The 18,990-nt window shown below is 36.9% G+C and overlaps 1 protein-coding gene across 23 annotated transcripts in view; it reads right to left on the bottom strand.

Moving 5' to 3' along the window:
• MAGI2 (membrane associated guanylate kinase, WW and PDZ domain containing 2) overlaps nucleotides 1-18,990 on the bottom strand; it is a 745,411-nt gene that overhangs the window by 104,236 nt on the left and 622,185 nt on the right. For 22 of the 23 annotated variants that reach the window (XM_071803465.1, XM_071803462.1, XM_071803463.1 and 19 more), the window contains one exon: nucleotides 13,447-14,082. The exons of the other annotated variant lie outside the window; for it this stretch is intronic. In XM_071803465.1, the coding sequence (XP_071659566.1) occupies nucleotides 13,447-14,082 (636 nt within the window). The remainder of the gene's footprint in view (nucleotides 1-13,446; nucleotides 14,083-18,990) is intronic. 23 annotated transcript variants of the gene reach the window in all.

Genomic DNA, 18,990 nt, shown 5'->3' on the forward strand with positions numbered 1-18,990 from the left:
TTTTTATATCCACTATTATTTAAGATTTGTGTATATTTCCAAATATAATCTTCATAGTTGTAAATAGCAAAAGGGAAATTTTTAGAAAAGTGGCAGTAGTGAATTTCCATCTATGGCTCTTTCTGACTTCATCATTATGATGATGCATATTGTCTTTGTGTTTTATCACCACAAATTGTAAAACTGGTGTACCAGTACTTTGCTCTTTTGTAAAAATCTCTGAAATCCCTAGAATTTCTCTGTAATTTTGTTTCTTTATTACTAAATCTTATTTAAATAGCCACAGAAATTATGTCAGTTACTGCTCGGGAGGAGCAACATCATCACTTCTTAGTTCCAGCATTCCAGCCCTTGATCTGCAATGTGCAGAATATGCCAACCTGGGATGTCGGTGAAGAGATTACTTTTTATTTTGTGGCAATGTAGCAAGTCTTGATTTGGTGTTTTCTTCCTGCCTGAGATGGAATCACAGTTTAGCCAAAGCTTTAAGCTACATCTGCCTAGACTCCTTCTTCCAGACAGCTCCTAAGGCTCTCCAAACCAAACCAAACCCCAAATCACCAGGCTTTACTATAATAAAATGCAAATACATAACTTTTTTCAAATAATAAACTGTAAAATGATTAGCTGGAATATAGAAGCGAAAGGGTTTTCTGAACAGCTTTCCCTGCTCACTATTTCCCTACATTACAGATTCTTGTTTCCAGTCTAATCAATGACTTGTTAAAACAAGCTCTGTATCATTTCTGCCAGCTCCCAGGAGATTTTTGTCCCATTCACTCTGAGGTCTATGTGTCTTCTCCCTGCTGACTTCAGCTGGTTCCTGGATTAGACTCCAGATGTCCAGCTCTTTTTCCTGAGATGCCTTCCACTTGCTCAGATCCCACAACTGCTGGAAATGTCTCTCTATGAGGAGAACATCAGGGAGGAGTGATCTGCCTTCACTGCAGGAGGACCTGCCTGACCCTGGTACTTCTTGGAGGAAGGAAGGTTGCATACACACTTGGAAGAAACCAAACAGGTTCTCTGAATCAGACTGCTGTTCTGTCCTTGATACAAAGGATGGTTGTAGCTCTTTTAAGTAAACAGATTCTCATGTTAACCATAAATGTCTATACAGAAATTTTATATCTAGCAGACTCATGTACCCAGGGTGTTGTAGGTCAGAGACTGTGCTTCCTCTTGCTGAAAAAAAAAAAAAAAAGGATAATCCTACAACATGAGTCCTTAGAGAACCGGTTCAAATACTGAATCTGAGTATTAAGGAAACACCTTTCCATCTACCTTGCACATGGACAACTGAATCAGCCATTACTTTTGTTAATAAAGAATTGTGTGCTGTCTACAACTACCTGAAAGGAGGTTGTAGCATGGAGGGGGTTGGTCTCTTCTCCCAAGTACCAAGTGACAGGACAAGGGGAAAAGACCTCTAGTTGTGCCAGGGGAGGTTTAGATTGGATATTAGGAAAAAATTCTTCATGGAAGGGGTTGTCAGGCATTGGAACAGGCTGCCCAGGGAAGTGCAGTCACCGTCCCTGGAGGTGCTTAAAAGGCATTTAGACAAGGTTCTTTGGGGTATGGTTTAGTGCCAGAGTTAGGTTATGGTTGGACTTGATGATCCTGAGGGTTTCTTCCAACTCAAATGATTCTATGATTCTATGATTCTAAAATCCTAGAGAAATCCCAAATTTCAGGTCATTACTAACAATAACAGAACTTTAGTTAAAGATAAGACTCCTGCAAGAGTCTTGATCTTTGCATCGTGCATGGAAGTGTCATGTAATAACTTTGAAGTAAATGTGGAAAATGGGAAAAAGGATGGAAAAACAAATACTAGCTTAAGAAGCAGGAAAAACGATCTGGAACAGGATCTCATTGATTTTGTTAACATTGATAATAAATGCAATAGTTTACCAATGATGTCGTAACCGAGAAAAAATAAATAAACAATGTCTTATTTTAAGAAATTGTGCTGAATTTTCCTTTTTTATAGTGATGTTATGCTCAGTTGATTATTTTCAATGATTCAAAAGCGCTTTGGCAAATTTGGACTGCATTATTTTCTCTCGGTTTCAGGAATTAATTTACAATGACTGCATAAAAATGCTCCCTGTTTGCTGATGCTTAATTTATGAAGTATTCTAAATTGCTCTTTATTAGTCATGTGTCATCTGTCCAATGATTTGGACCAATCTCTCTGCTTTCTACAAAGTATTGATTTTTTTGATTTCTACAGGATCTTCATAAAAATACAATATATAGGCAAAAGCCAAGAACTTATTCTAGGGGAAGCTCATTAAAAATATATTCCCTCACTAATTTCCTACTTATAATTATGTTAAAAGATCAATCAGTTAACTAATTTTTCAATTCCATGTCAGCCAGACTGATTTTACTTCTCTCTATTTTTAAATAGAGAGCGGTTGTTACATGTAAAACCTTACAAAATTCCATTATATAAAAACAACTAAAATTTATAATCAAACTTGTAATATTAATAAAGATATTAATATGTATTTAATCAGAACTAATCTATTTTCTGCAAGCCCACATTAATAACTTCCCTTGTTATAAAGAAACCCAGATTACTTTCTACAGTAGCATAAATGGGATTCCAGATTTAGCCATAGTGCATAAGGCAGATTCCAGCTTCTGTGCTTGCCTCTGGTGTGTGTGCAGGACTCATGTTACGCACCCTTGTCTGGTTGGTCAGGTAAACTATGGTCCTTGGCCAGACTCCTCTGCAATAAGTGGAGTGTGATGCGCAAACTCAGAGAACAAGCTGCTTAAGCAATGACTGAAAACAATGACATAACCCATCCTCTTCAGGTACCTATTTCACACTACTAACTGCAGGAGGGACTATTTTGACTAGTGTAGACTACAAATCTAACTTTTTTACAGTTAAGTTGGGATTCATCTGACCAAATGTAAGTAGAAATTTAAATATAAAACTTTGGTGGGTGAGTTTTTAAAAACTGTAACAATCAACAGGGAAGAATAGGCTCTTTTGGAATACTATTCATTTGGGCTACTCCAGATGTTTGCAGTAGCTGAGATGTGCCAGTTTTCTTCACCACACAGGGATCCCTGCTTTCTGCCCAGCTCATGTGCGGAAGGATGCTCTACACAGGATCCCTGATAACAACATCTGAGCTGAACATGTCTGTATGCATTCCAGGACAAGCCTGGACAGGCTGAAGTAAGGCATGTAAAACAGTTCCAGCCTCTTTGCCTTTAAGGACCTATAAAAAAGTACATTGACAATTAATTATCATGACTATTTAAAAAGGGCCATTTTGACTGAAACTGTATATAGTTGCTTCTTTTAGTACAATGCATACTAATGTGCTTTTATTAGGATAAAGAGCTTGATAAAGTTGAAAGTCTGGTATACAATGAACAAGTTACAAGATAAACCTCTTCCTTAATTAAGATTAACCTTAGTAGAAATAATCATTACAGTTGATGTTCATGTAGTGAATGTTAGCTGGCTCAGATCATCTAGCTGTTCCTATTTTAGAGCCAGCCTCACAAGCCATTGAGATCTCTAAGGAATATTATATAATAATTAAAAAAAATGAACACTGTGATTTTTCAGTTATAGTGTGGGAATAATTTGCTCTGTATGTAATGTCGATGAACACATCTGGCATGCTGAAATAAAAAAGTATATCTTCATTCTTTCTCTCTGCATCAATTTCTAAAGAACTTTTGTATATAAAGTCATATCTATATGTGTTATATAAAATATATATATACATACAAGATTAAATAACTTCTCTTTCTCTCTGAGAAGTGTTGTGAAAAAGTTGAAAATTATCCAGATGGTGATTTATTACATTCAGTCAGAGAACCTCTCTTTTAGAAGCTTGGGCGCCCAAACATAGAGAAAGATGGAGAACCATAGAATAATAGAAGTGTTTAGACTGGAAGGGACAGTTGGAATTCATCTAGTCCAATCCCCTGCTCAAAGCTAAGCTAAGTTCAAAGACTGAGCTGACATCCAACAATGACAGCTTCGCTGAATTGCTGAAATGAAAATGGAGCCAGAATGACAAGCAGTAAACATCCAGACTGAGTAAAACCTGGAAAAAACTAGTGAAAAGGGGTAGAAATTGGATGGAGATGACTGGTTTTGGCTTTATCCCTACTTCACAGATACGATAGTGTTTATACGACTAGAGGGAGGCACTGCTTGGCCCCAGATGCCTAAGATAATCACACTTACTGAGAACAAGTATTTTAAAATACAGAAACTATTTCACATGAACAGTAAAAAAAAGATCTTGCCTTTGTATTGACAAATATGTTTAGTTAAGCTATTAAAATATATGTAGATCATACTGTTATTTCCCATAATCAACAAACTTTGTCTATGATGCTGACTAATCCCTGAAGTATTACTTAATGATTTAAAAAAAAACTTTAAGGAAAAGTGTACTATTATTATTGCTATCATCATCATCATTATTTATACTTTTAAAATATTAGCAAGCTTTCTGCTGAGGAAAAAAAGAAACTCGTGGAGATGGAAATTCATTGATGAAATGAATTTAGAGATCATTAAACTATTTTCTCATTCAGAGGTTTTGAGTCTGTGCTGTTATTCATGCACATGCTGTCTTTTTCTAATTATCACACGATCCTTAGAAGTTCTCTATCTAGAACACATGAAATGCGATAAAAATGCTTACAACACAGAAAAAAATATTCTGAAAGGTCCATCAAATATAACTTGTACCTAACTGAAATATACACTAAAAATAAGGTGACACTAGGAATGTGTTCACAAAAAGCTTGGCTCATGGTAATAAAAAATATGAAAAAAATAAAAGTAAAGGTTTTTCTCATTTACCAAACACGAAAACGGCATGGTATGTCTCTTATACACTGAAATACTGTTCCAAGTTATGACAAATCTGGCTTTGGAAAGAAATGTATTTCTTTTTGAAATCTGCTTTGACACACTTGGGAGTCAGCTTTCAGAGTTTGTGCCTGACAGCTTTGGTTTCCATGTCCTTTATTATACTGTATTCTGAAGGTGACACGCAAAAATGTATGTATCCTGGTGTTGGTTTTGATTGTGTTTGAATTATGAGTCACCCAAAGGCTTTCTAGGAAGGGCAGTGTTGCATTTAACAAATGCACGCTCTTGGTTTATAAAAAAATTTAAAAGTTGAGCTTTACTCACAGAGGGTAAGTGTAGCCATTGCAAAGCCTTCCTTCCCTTTTTAAGAATGTGAAATAAAATTGCTTAAGGAATTGTACAGGTATAAATACTTCACCTAGACGACTAATTTAGTTCCTGCATTTTTAATTGACAGGCAAACTGTAGAAGCCAAGAGAGTTTTGTGGTTGTTGAAAGTGGTTTGGGAAGTGCTTGAAAATCACACCTTCCCATCTCCCCAGTGCTGTATCTCATGTCTGTAGCACAATAGATAATGTACTCACTTGTTCAATAGTGTATTAGCTTACTTTATTACTATAAAATATTGCACTATATTACAAATCACCACGTCACAACGTCTACACAATGTACTTTGACAACAGATTTGGAAACCCAACAAATGTTGTTTAATAGGACATTACATTATACTGAACCAACAGAAACATTGTTCAACATATTCAGACTAAACTTTAGACATGCCTCAGTACACAAGCACAGTTTATATGGTACTTTTTTAGAATCCAGCTCTGTAGTTCTCCTTCCTTAGGCTGAGATCTCGCAAATCTCATCTGAGGAAGGCTAGGCTCACCCAGAGTAGGCTCACCCAGAGGCTACACTATGGGCAATTAGGAAAAAACAAAAGAGTTTCTTCATGCAGTAGGTTCTCCCATGTACTACACTTGGGAGGTATTTGGCTTCAAAAGGTGCCATTTTTTTCACTGAGATACACAGTCCAAAATAATCTGGTTCATTTTCTGATAATACTGCTTGCAATAACAGAGGAGAAACCTCTCTGGTCTGGCCAGATTCCAGTGTAGGCAAGCCAAAAGGTCTGTTTTCTCAAATAAACTATTGTTCAACTAGTATTAATTCATCCTCTAATATCAGTAAGACTGAAATCATTCTACAACGCTGCCAGTAGAGCTCCTGGGTTCTAGCAGCGACATGGGCTGCAGCTGCCAGACACAAACGTGCCTTGGACTCCTCAGCAGAGACAAGTGGTTGCCTGTCCCACAGGCAGAGTTCCTGCAGCTCTCACAAAGCCTACATGCGTGGCAAGTCTCTGTGTAGACCTAATAATGATAATGTCTGACTGCTTAGTGTATGTACCCTCATCTTGGGCAGAAGAATTTAATAGCAAAATAGCTATTGGAGCAATGGTAGTTAACCTCTTCACGCCATGCAATGATGAGAATCTGTGTGTACACGCTTGTATTTCTTTTTGCTAAAAGGTCTTCTACAGCGATCTATTTCTCCAGTGTGCAAACTAACTCCTCTTAATGTCAACAAGAGTTAGGTATGCACATCCCTAGGAGAAGTGTCCTCATAAGTTTTAATAGAAGCACTGTTCAAATTTAATACAGACCATATAAGCCTACATTAGAAAACGGTTGCACCAATAGTAAAAGTACTTTCAAAACAAAATGCTTGCTAATAGTCATTAAAAACCTTCTATGCAATACACATAAAAAAGATTTATCTAATGCTTTGCAAAATTATCCGCAAATGTACCACACAGCACACAAACATTAATAAGAAAGAAGCAGCAAAACTGTAACACTACCACTTTGAAATGCAATGCAATTAATACTACTTCCATTAATACAGTGTAATAGCTACTAACTATTATTGATGTCTATTTTTTTCAGGAATCCATATTCATTAAGGAGGTCTATGGTTTCCTTTCCTTTTATTCAGAAATATGGAAGCAATTGCACACTGTTTCACTGCTAATCAGAGCCATACAAGAAAAGATATGAAAGTCTCATTAGTGTGAATTTTCAGATAACCGGTCTCCTGCCATGACTCCCTCTGTTCAAATTTGTCATTTCCTGCACTACTGAGAGGTTATGATTTCTCTTACTAACAAGATTTAGATTGAATCCCTTCATAAACTAGGCTACATACGCAACTTATTTTTAGTTTACCTTCTATAACATGTAAAATATTTATTAAAATAGATTTTATACCAGATGATTACAACAAGATGTTTAAAAAATATTTCAAGTTGATCTAAAGTATAAAATAGTCTCAATGTGTGGGACGAAAAAGATTTAAATAATTTCAAAATTAGTAGGAAATTACAGTTCTAACAGCTAAAAATATGATACTCCATGAGGTGAGACACACTTTGTAAAAATGAATCTGGAAAGCCATGCTTCCAGGAGTTATGTTAATATAACAGCACTATTTCTTGCATGGTAACAGTATTTTCCAAAAATCTTTCAGAGATTTTATTTCTGGAATTAACATAGGAAAGACAACCATCCCTCTCACAAGGCTGTAACGAAACTATCTGGCACAAATTAATGATTTCTATGTAGGGAAGGCAGGCAGGAGCAAGTGGCCAAGGCTGGGGGTGGGGAAAGGGCAACATGACATCTAACAGCAAAGTCAATGAACTGGACAATAGTACCATGACACAATATTTTTGATGGTTAAATACTTCTGGCATTACTAGCTAAGAACAGCAACAAAAATGGGAAAAAAATGAAACAACTCAAAAGCCAGCATGAGAAGGACATGTTTACAGAGAACTCATGCTGAGGAAACTGTTGAGTTCATGATACCATATAAAAGCTCATAATTTTGAGATGGAAAGGAAAAAGGTCAGCTATGAACCTTTGTTTTCCATCAGTTTGAAAGCAGACAGACCCAGGAACAACAAAGCACTTCATAGAGGGACGGCAATGCAAAATGGTGTGGTAAATCAGAAAGAGAAAATTGAAAGAGGATGTTTTAGCAGCATGTTGGACAGAAGAAGTTTATGTCATTGACTAGGGTTCAATGGTTCACATGGTTCACTTCAAATGGGTCAGTGGTTCACTACTAGGTTCATGTGCACCTTCCCTTTTTGGGTTTAATGTCCCTTAGACTCACAAACAAGACATATATGTGCTATTTAAAAATACAGCAGGGCTAAAAATGCAGATGTTGCTAAATGGATCTAAGTTCCTCTCAACATCAGAATACTGTCAAGAATGAGGGAAAATGGATCAGGAGCAAATGTACAGTTGGAGTAACGGTCTGAAAAGGAGAAAGTACAGCAGGAAGCAGGAAAGCTGTCAGACCTTGTATCTCCTGATATCTCTTGTCAGAGACAACAGAAAGAAGCACACATTTGTGAACAAAGTAAGCATGAATAGACTGCTATTACTTCACAGTACCCATAAGAAGCAAATAAACCAAGACTGGGTCCTTTTAGGAAATGACTGGAAGGAAAAAAATCCCCAATGACTCAGGGATGTAAAAGAGTAGAGACAGTACAATGATAGAAAACCTCCATAAATCCCAAATCAAAAATCTACACCATTCTCCTAACAATTTTATTTCTTCAAACCCTCAACACTGTTGACTAGAAAGTGAAAAGTCCTGCACTGGGGATGAGCAAGCCATGAGATGCAGGGTCTTCAGTTTGCAACAGGTACTGTCTTAATATTTTGAATGAAGAACTTCAGAAGCAGAGCCAAAGCTCTAGAGACCTCAGTGGTGGACTGAGGCCATGGAACCTGGAGATCAGAACTGCCTGGGGCAGACTTGTGTTAGCATGGTGATGGTGCTGCCTGCAGCTTTATCTTGTGCAGCTTTCCCAAGAGAGAGGACAACTTGGAGAAAAAGAAGTATGAGCTTTCCTGACCAGAGGAATTGAAAGACCTCTTATAAGACATCTTATAGCAAGCCTGGACAAAAAAAATAAAATTAAAAAATAATCTAAGATCAGTCCATGGAATGGGTACTGAGGATGTAGCATCCCTTCCATTTAGGTTTGCTTATTTTGAGGTGCTAGGCTGATTCACTAGAATATGCAGACATGTTTTTTTTTTTTGTGAAATTTCTGGCTGTTTTGGAAATTGCTGGTGCTTTGTGTGAGGTACTGGTATCTGTTAGCAGTCTTAAGGAGTTATAAGCTTCTACTGGGTTTTATGTAAAATCTGAGCAAGATACTTCACCATCCTTTTATTCTAACAGTTTACATCTACAATTAAATTCTCTGCCTTCATCTTGACTGTTTGAGCACTGCATGTGGCCCGCACTCTCTCCCGTATTGTGTCAGAGTGAAACTGGCTGCTGGCTTATTCCAGTCACATGCCAAGACTGGGCTAACAATTAACCAGTATGGACAACGCATCAGTTTTCTGGCTCCATTTCATACCAAGTGTCCCTGAGCCTGCTTGGATTCCACCAATATAAAATAGCCACCTGAGGTAAGAACTTTGTCAGGCTCTCTCCCACTTTTTGCATTTAACTTTAATATTTCACTCACAGCACTTGTTTAGGGGTCACCATAGCTTCATGAATCAATCCTAAGTTGTCTTCACTTTTCCTTAACAACAGTGTTTCAGATGGATCTAAATTTGAATGTGTCAGTTCTTTTTTAGACAGGAATACTTCTGGGGCTGGGCTGCTGTCTATAGGTTCATATATTTCAAAGATATTTTCCAAAAGAGATGGCATGTGTCAGATACTTGGATAATTCTTTTAGTAGAACATGCCAAAGCCAATTTTTGATGTCCTAATTAGTGAATATTTTGATCTACACAAATTGGGTACACACTGATTCAATCACTTAGTGCTGTTTTTCAGTAGCTCTGGACTAATGAACAATTTCTGCTCAATCCACATTCAGAAAGACTGATTTTTGAGAGCTGTTCCACACTATTTCAGCAGTCTATACTCAATGCAGGCTGTTGCAGAAGCTGGGGCCAAAGTGTGAAGGTTGAAGCAAAGCTGTAAAGGGGTAAATCTGAGTAACACACATTTTCATATATTTTTATTAATTTTTTTCCTATTAATTTTTCTTTTTTTTTTTTTTTTTTCAGTAGGTATATTCTGTCAGCTTATAGTAATCAATGGAAACTATATGGCTGGTCAGCAAAAACAGATGCAAAGAAGTCAAACTAAGGAGTGCATCTCTGTTTAGCAAAGACCTTGACTAACAAACAGAAAGTTTGCAAGATCTCTAGCCATAGAGTATCAAAGTTGCCATCAAAACTGGTGTTGCTCAGTATTTTCTTAGATATACAATTATATTATTTCCATGATTTTTTTTTTTAAGAAGAAATTTTAAAATTAGTACTTCCTCCATCTGGACTGTACCTCATGACAAATCTCTGCTGTTGTTTCAGATGGGCTTTTTTAGTGGCCTCTTCAAATTTGAGTACTGCTATTCCCTCCACCTTTTTGAAATGTGCAGAACTTTCTTTCCAATTCATACTCTGGCTTTTGATCTCCTAAGCTTGAGGGACAGTGGCTTTTTAAATGCTGCAGCATGCATACTATATGCATATGAGAGAGTGTTCTTTCCTGTTTAAGATGCTTTTTAGCTATAGTGAGAATATATCTCAGCCAATGCTGATTTTTTTCTTGTATGCAATGTAGATAAGATTGCTGGATGAAAGAGAGGAAATTTAGTCATTTACAAAAATGGATTTGCCACAGTGAGCTATGCAGTCTGGCCATATTCATATCAGAGACAGAATAAATTACAAGGCAAAACACAACCTTATGCAAAACGTAGCCTTCGTCTTCCAAAGACAGGAACAGTACTTTGATCTTAATCTTAAAAACGAGATGCTAAACACAGGATGCATAGGGTAGTGATGGAAAAGGATGGTATTATTCAATAAACATTAAACATAATATAATAAAAACTCGATCCATGAGTAAGGAGAAAGTCTGCCTTGCTTCACCAGTGTCACAGATTAAATATTTTAGAAGCATAGCGGGTTTCTCTAAGTACTAGAATTTTGTTTTGTATTCAGATTATCTCACATGACCAAATCTCATCATTTGTTTCTTATTCATATCATGTGGGTAGACCCATACATCTGAATCAGTCATCCTGAATTCTCTTTATAGTCAGTCAAGCAGAATATGTACTTTCAGGGTACACCTGACTTATTTGAAGCATCTACCTTGGAATTACATTAATTGCACCATAGAAAGGCCTATTTCTGCCCAGGGACTATGAAAGGAGACATGATGACTAGTACAGACAAAATTACCTGCATTATAGATGTATATTTGGTCACATGGATTCCCTTTTCCTGTAAATTTATGAAAATAACCAAGGTTGTCAACCTAAAACAGTCTTTATATTTCTCCTAAGCTATGAATTAACTATCTCAGATAGAGTAGGTTTGTCTCATACACTGAATTTTTTTGCTTATTTTGAATAACTCAAACAAATGAGCCTTTTCTTTAATTTCACAGCCTAACAAACTTCCATTAAGGTATATTCCTTATTTCTGATGTACAGAATTTTCTGATAGCAAACTTTCATTTCTTCTGTATCATCCCATTAAGCTTAATCACTCTGTAGTACTTCTGAACAGTTGCTTAAGCCTTAGTCATTGTTTTACCATGAACAAAACATATTTTTGTTCCCTTCTTTGCATTCTCTAAAGCGACCAACCACCCCCTTCCCCACCAACAGAGGGATAAGACTCAGGAACACATCACTGCATTTAGACCTAGTATTTTGTGTCAGCTGAGCTAGGGTAACCATCCGGACCTCCATGCTTGTCCTGACAAAATTCAAGATGGTGTAAATTTATACTGCTTTTATTGAGGGTTGAGTGTAGTGTAGCGCAGTATCTCCTATCTCCATGTGTAGAAAATAATCACGGCTTGGTTAATGTATCAGAACTTGTTGAATCATCATGTTGATCAACATGTTTTGATCATGAATCAATGCTCTAAGAAGAAATTTTCATGAGAGGAATTATCCTCATGAGCTTGAGGATGTTGCTGCTTCAGGTTTTGGGTTTTTTTTTGCTACTATTCTGTACTGATTGCAGAAATATCTGTTTTCCTGTCTATTGTCACTCAGGCTTGTTCAGCACACTGGATTTCACACTCCACTTCTCTCTGAAGATTGGTGTTCTGAATTGTTTTCCTCTAGAGGAGGATTAGTTTGCGTTTTTCCAAATAAAATCCCACAATTTGAGGTTACATTAACTCTTCTAATCCCCTTCTTTTTTGCTACATGATTTTTCTTAATTTGTCAGCATCTTCAGAAAAAAATGTTGCATACTCCACTGTTCCAGATGCTTAATGGATGTTACATAAAACCAAATTTAATAACAACTAATATAACACCTCTGGAAAAATTAACTTTCTCCAAGTTCATGTACTATAGTGACACCAATCAGACTTTACTTATCACTCTTAATTAGGTTTCATTCCAAATAAATGTCAGATTCTGTTTCTTACAAATCATTCTTTTAAATATAGGCATGAAAAAATACTTTATTGACTATGTGAATCTGCAGATAAACACCTTGTGTTTATTATTTCTGCAATTTGATAAAATGTTACTGTGTTCTACGGCTTTGTAGGTTTTCTTATAACAAATGTGGCATACACAAATACTAAAGGTTCATTTTCCAACCTCTGCTTTTCAGAAGGAAAGTAATTAGTAATTTTGTATAGAATCCTTTTTTTTTTTTCTTTTGAAGCACAGAGTAATGTACATTCAGTGATATATGAATGCCTTTAATTAAGGATATTCAATCATTATTCACTCCAGGTAATAATAAATTGTGATGGATGCTTATTTCAAAACATTGAAGAAAATTTGTTTGGCTAAAATATTAAAAGCTATTAAATTACTTATCACTGTCAAGGTATTAGGACTTCTTCAGTTGTTACTGCTTTTCTACAGGCAAGTCTTGACTCCCCTTCCAGTGGTGTATATTCAAGCTTACTGTGCCAGGCTGGTCAGAAAAGACAAGTTGCTAGAAGCTATTTTTTCAAAACAGAGAAACATGTACTATGGATCTTTGTTGTCAAGAAACAAGCAAAACAACTGTTTTACAATACTTTTACAGTGAAGGAAATGGAGGCAAAATGGCTTATCAAAACCACTAACCTTGTAAAGGGATAATAAATTGTTCTGAGTTTGATCTACTTTAATGAGTCAATATACACATTCATATCTAAAGCTTGCAGCACTGCTTTGAGACTACATAAATTTGCTGCAGACACCATACAAACGATTATGGGGTGAAAGGCCTAGAACTGCTTTAGTTTTATCCTTACAGAGGTGGGACCATTGACACTCAAAACACAAAAAGGAATGTACAATAAATTGTTAGATTTTGCCTAGGATACTTAATTGCAGATACACTTTTTCAGAACCAATGGTTTTACCTCCCGGAACATGGAAATTAATTTCCAATCTAGCACAAAAGGATGTAGTGAGTATATGTATGTCTTATGGTTTAGAACCTTTTACACACATTTTCGTAATTGTACAGACTTTCCAAACTTACCTCCTCTATGGATAATCAAAGAAGTTTCACTTCCAACAGGACATTCTTTAAGTATATCCACTACTTCTGCATGGCTCAGGTTCTGTACATTCTGCTGGTTGATCTCAACAATGAGGTCACCTTCACACAAACCAGGACATCCCTGAATGTCTAGAATTTGCTTCACCCTCTGTCCTGTAGGACTGTCTGCTATAGTGAAGCCAAAGCCCTGGGCCCCTTTCACAATGGTTAAGGTCATGAGTTCAGCTTGGGTGGCCCCAGAAGAAGCCATTGATACATTATCATCATGGGCAGGTGGTGGGAATGTGCTATCAAGCTGACTATCTGCTGGAATGGAGTGCAAGGAGTGTGGTGGTCGATCTGTTACGTCTGGAACAGACTGAGAAGTCCTAGAAATGTATTCCAAATAAGTTTCATAGTTATGTCTTCCATTTACCACTACCGGAGGCCTCTCCATTACTGCAAGGGGTGGCACCATGCTGTTGGCAGGATCTTCAGGATCAAAGGGCAAAGGGTATCCACGACATAGCACCAAGTTGACACTCTGACCAATAGGAACAGACTGGAAGAGTTTGACTACATCTGCGTGAGTATGTCCAAGGACACAAACTTCGTTAATATAGACAATGACATCACCTAGAAAGAGAAGAAAAAATAGTGTCAACAAGAGATGCCTTCAGCTACTGTATTTTTTTTTTTTTATTAGATAGAACTCTGCTGAAAAAAATAAATTAGATTAACATACCAACTCAAATAGTGGAGACAAAAAACTGAAGTTTGTCTTCCAGTAAATGTAATACAAATAGGCAATGACAGTACTTTTTCTTTTCTGGGGAAACTCACAAATGGAGAATTAAGCTGGATCCAGACATACACCTTTTCTTAACTGTCAGTGTAGTCCACAGATCATTTTTTATAAGATACAATGGAAGTATATTTGGAAGGTTAATTGTCAAGCAATACCATTGTTGTGTGAAGAGTACGAGGAAAAATAAAATGAAATAGTAAGTACTCAAGGACTTAATCCATGAATAGGATGCAAGACAGCGTATGCATGTACATGAGGAAATACTTTTTGCATTGATCGTGGTATTGACATTTTCCTGTTAAATGTCATTACTTGCCATCAGACGTCCAGGACTACTACAGTCATTTCCTATTCTAGGCATGAACTAAACTGTATCTTGGTTCATGGACAATGACAGGAAAGATTTTTTTGGGAGGTATAGTAGCTTTTCATTAGAAAAATCTAGCCAAATGTCTGAAAATCAGTTTAATATTTCCGACTAAACCAGTTGGTTAAACAAAAATAAAGATACTACCTTTACCTCCAAATGTCGTCTCATGTATAGTATAGAGTTGCCAGTCAGAGCATATATGAAAGCAGAATACTTTAGTCAACAGGCTATTTATTAGTCTCCATATTGCTAATGCCCTAACCAGCTTCTGTTACTGAAAAGTTCAGAAGTAAGTTCCTTCTTGTTGTTAGAATGGATCTATGTATTTATAACCATAAATTATTTTTATGGTACTGTCAAGGTGCCTATCAAAATAAAAATGAATAATCAGTACAAATGATATTCAAAATAGTTTGATGACCCACAGTCAGTTTCCACTTCAATAAAACAGTTTGCATCTTTATAACAAAGGAGAAGGATGTTTCGTTAGAGAACTCCACAATTTCAAGTATTTTCCTAAGTGAAGAACATCTTATTATCCAACCATTAATTAGGAAGAATAAATCATTTATACAGACAACACTGTTAGGTGTCTACAAAGTACACAGTTCAATAATTAACCTATCATAACGTTTTTTAATGGTATTTCAAAATTCAGCAATAAAATGAGAATGATTTAGGAAGGATGAGGTGTTTTCTGTGGAATTGCTTTCAGTGTATTTATGAAATTATGTCTTTCAAGTACTTCAATCAAAAGATCTAATCAAGAAAACGGAAGAAAAAAGAACATCGTCAAGATGCCAGTGCAAGGGCTGTTTCTAGGTGACAACGAAAGGCAAAGGCTGTTTCTCTGTGAAAATGAAATGGTCAGTTCCCACATGATCAGCCTGTCTAACAGCCTGACAGTAATTAATTGCATATGCACAAATTGTGATTCAGAAAAAAAAATCTTCAGAGGGCATCTAAGGAAAAAAAAAACTAAGAGAGCTTGTTTAAATGTTTGTGCATATTATTCACAGAAACCTTAAGAGCTGCAAATACTGTGTTAAATTGCATAATAAATAGATTTCAAACTATAAGCAAAAGCAGAAAGGTCACTTCACAGGCAGTGCTGAAAGAACTCCAGTGTTTCTGTTTCAAGCAGCTGAGAGCACAACAGATTTCAAAAATCAGGATTTAAAAGAGAGAAAGAATGTACTGTACTAAATTATCATGGCAATGGCTGCAATTCATTGTGATTTGCTCATGCCCTGCTATAGAAGATCTTACCTGCATTCTCATCCCTGGCTTCCTCATTAGCAGTGGGGCTGACATTGCTCATAATAGGACTGAAACTCTTGAACTGAGACCTCTTCAATGCATGCTCCTGTTTCGGTAGCTTATGCCTTAATAGTACCCTTGCAACTTTTTAATCCATGCAGTCTTTATTTCCCTGAGTGCTGGCAATGCAGATATGTGGTGGGAGGAGACCAATCTGCTTGTTCATCCTGTCTTGCAATACTTAAGCAGCGTGCAAAACGAACAATGTATTTATTGTGCTGGGCAAGTAAATCATTGTCTGTTCTCACCACTTCATTTTATACATTTCTACAGCACTAGCTATGATCTCAAACTTGATATGTTTTTCATAAATCAGAAATCATATAAACCAGTTCTCATTACATAGCTCTCCAGTGAAAAGAAATTAGCTTGTGCATAAGGAGTGCAGTCAGGAAACATATAGGCCAAGTAGCACCTTTCCCAGTCACTAACCAGGCAAAACTGACCATTAGAAGGTCTTGGGTAAGAAATCCTTCAAATAATAACCCTGCATTATCCCTCACAATAACAGAAAAAACAAAAAAATCAACATTTTTCCAAGGTCTTTGTGGTTTCTGAGGTACAACATGAACATCAAGGCACACTCTGAATTGTAACTCACTCACAGCCGAACTGTTTGAGACCCATAATGCTGTACTGTCATATGGAGAACTCACAGCTGAAAGTTAAGGGGGGTGGGGAAAATGGCATGACTTACTAAGTTCAACTCAAAGAAACAGATATAGTGACGTCAAACTGGGAAGAAACAGAGTTTCAGATCATGAGGCACGAAGGAGGAATAAAAGGGGTTAATTTCAGAAATGCTTCAAATCACTGGATTGTAGGTGTTTCTCCCAATCCAACTCATTTTCCAGACTGAGAGTTCCTCATTGCTGACACAGAGAGAAGTACCCAGCATTTGGTAGGAAGAGAGAGGCAAGAGCATTACAGAGCCAGTGCCATGCCAATGCAAAGTTCAAAACCTCTCTACTTCAGGAAAACTCCCAGAAAGGTTCCTGTAGCAACTTTTCTGCCTATTCTCTCCTGCTGCTTCTAATAATAATGAGTGCATATGGACAAGCATAATAGCGTTCCCTTCTATAATTCTTGCCTGTTTTTCTGAGTAAGCTGTGGTCTGCCTCCAGAAATCACAGTTTCACAGTGAGTGGGTATCTCTGAAGTTATGTAGAACATTTATATTAAGCATCAAACTTTCCTCGGCTTTTAGAATTAAACCTACTAAAAGACCAGAGCTTGCTTACAGATCCACAGAATGATTGAGGTTGGCAAGGAACTCTGGAGGTCATCTTGTCCAGTCCTGCTGCTCAAGCAGGGTCACCTAGAATCAGTTGCCTAGGATCACATCCAAGTGCCTTTTGAATATCTCCAAGGAGGGGACTCCACAACCTCTTTGGACAACCTGTTCCAGTGTTCAGCCAACCTCACAGTGACAAAGTGCCTGATGGCACCTTCTGTGTTTCACTTTGTGCTCATTGACTCTGGTCCTATCACTGTACACCACTGGAAAGACCTTGTCTCTGTCTTCTTTGCATGCTCTTTTCAGGTATTTACATACATTGGTAAGATTGCCTGAGCCTTCTCTTCTCCAGGTTGAACACCTCTGTACTTCAACATCCTCACTATCAGGTGTTCTCCCCAGTTTCATCTTCCTCACTAGTCTGTACAAACTCTATACATGCCCTGCCAACCTCATCTTACTTGAGACTGTTCGGGGATGACTGAGACCAGGAGAGCTGGTCTATGGAGGAGGCATCTGAGTAACAGTCTCAAGATGAAGTGGCAGGTTTGAGAGATACCCAGTAGAGCAGACAATAAATATCCTATCCTACATCTCAAACATCTACATTGTCACAAGAACAAATTCTGCTGTCTAGCAGATGATGTCCACAATCAGCACTGAGTCAAAAAATGTTAGAGAATATTGACAGTGAACAAATTTGTCAAACTGTCTTACAATTAACTCTGCTTTATTTAAGGCTCTTGTGTTTAACCGACAAATTTAGGAACATAGGTCTGGAGGGGACTTCGTGGATGGTTGAACCTAGTCTCCTGTTATTCAATACAACATGGCATGTTACACTTGATGAAATTCGATGTCTTCTTAATAGAAATATCCATGAATCCCCAGAATATTTAACTTCTCTAACTACTTATTTTGTTTATTAAAGTTTGCTGATTGCTACTTATTTTGTCATGTTATGTAAATCAATCCAGCACCTGAATGCTTGGTTAAAGGTTACATTTTGTTATCTACTTATTTCAAAGAAAGAAAACAGATCTAAATCATTATTATATTTTGTTTACTTAGTTACTGGTGAAGAAATTAGTGAGATTCAACATCCTCTCATGACAGATTCTTACTTGCATTCCTCTCTACAATAAGGTTACAGAATCAAGTCTGACAGCTTGAGGATTTTTTGCTGGCATTAATTCTGGAAAAACATCTTTTTTTTTTTTCTTTCCATGCTTGAAGTGCTTGATCCAAACATAAATTGTTTTATTGACATAACTAATTTCATTCCATACTATCCTAATCTTTCATATAATGCTACCAGCAATATTTCCCTCCTTTCTGAAGAACCTATACGATTCAGTGACTCCAGATATTGTTTCTGCTATGTTTTTATTACCCCTAGGATGTCTGTATATACACATTTTGCACCAGCATGTAAAGTTCTTCCATTTTCTTACACATGTTCCCACCACTTGTATACAAACACTTCGCTTACTTCTTATTATTGTTTCTTGTTCACTTGGTTGCCTGGCTGGAATTTTTTATGATATCTCAGTGAACCGAATTCCCTACTGGCCTGTCCTTCTTATTTAGAATCCTTGAAACTTTGAAGTCTGTATGCAGAGGAGAAAATGCAGATTAGATCTGTTTTGTTAATTAATGATCACACTCAAAGTTTGTAGAAATGTCTCCATTGTTTCTGATGGGTTTAGGATCAAGCTCTTAGTATCTGTGTTCATGTGCTTAAAAGATGACAGAACACTGTGACGTGGCAGGGGGCAGAGGCAGCTCTTCTACCCTCCTGCAGCCAGC

The sequence above is a fragment of the Patagioenas fasciata genome, chromosome 1 (genome assembly GCF_037038585.1).
Source record: "Patagioenas fasciata isolate bPatFas1 chromosome 1, bPatFas1.hap1, whole genome shotgun sequence".
Classification (NCBI taxonomy): Eukaryota; Metazoa; Chordata; class Aves; order Columbiformes; family Columbidae; genus Patagioenas; species Patagioenas fasciata.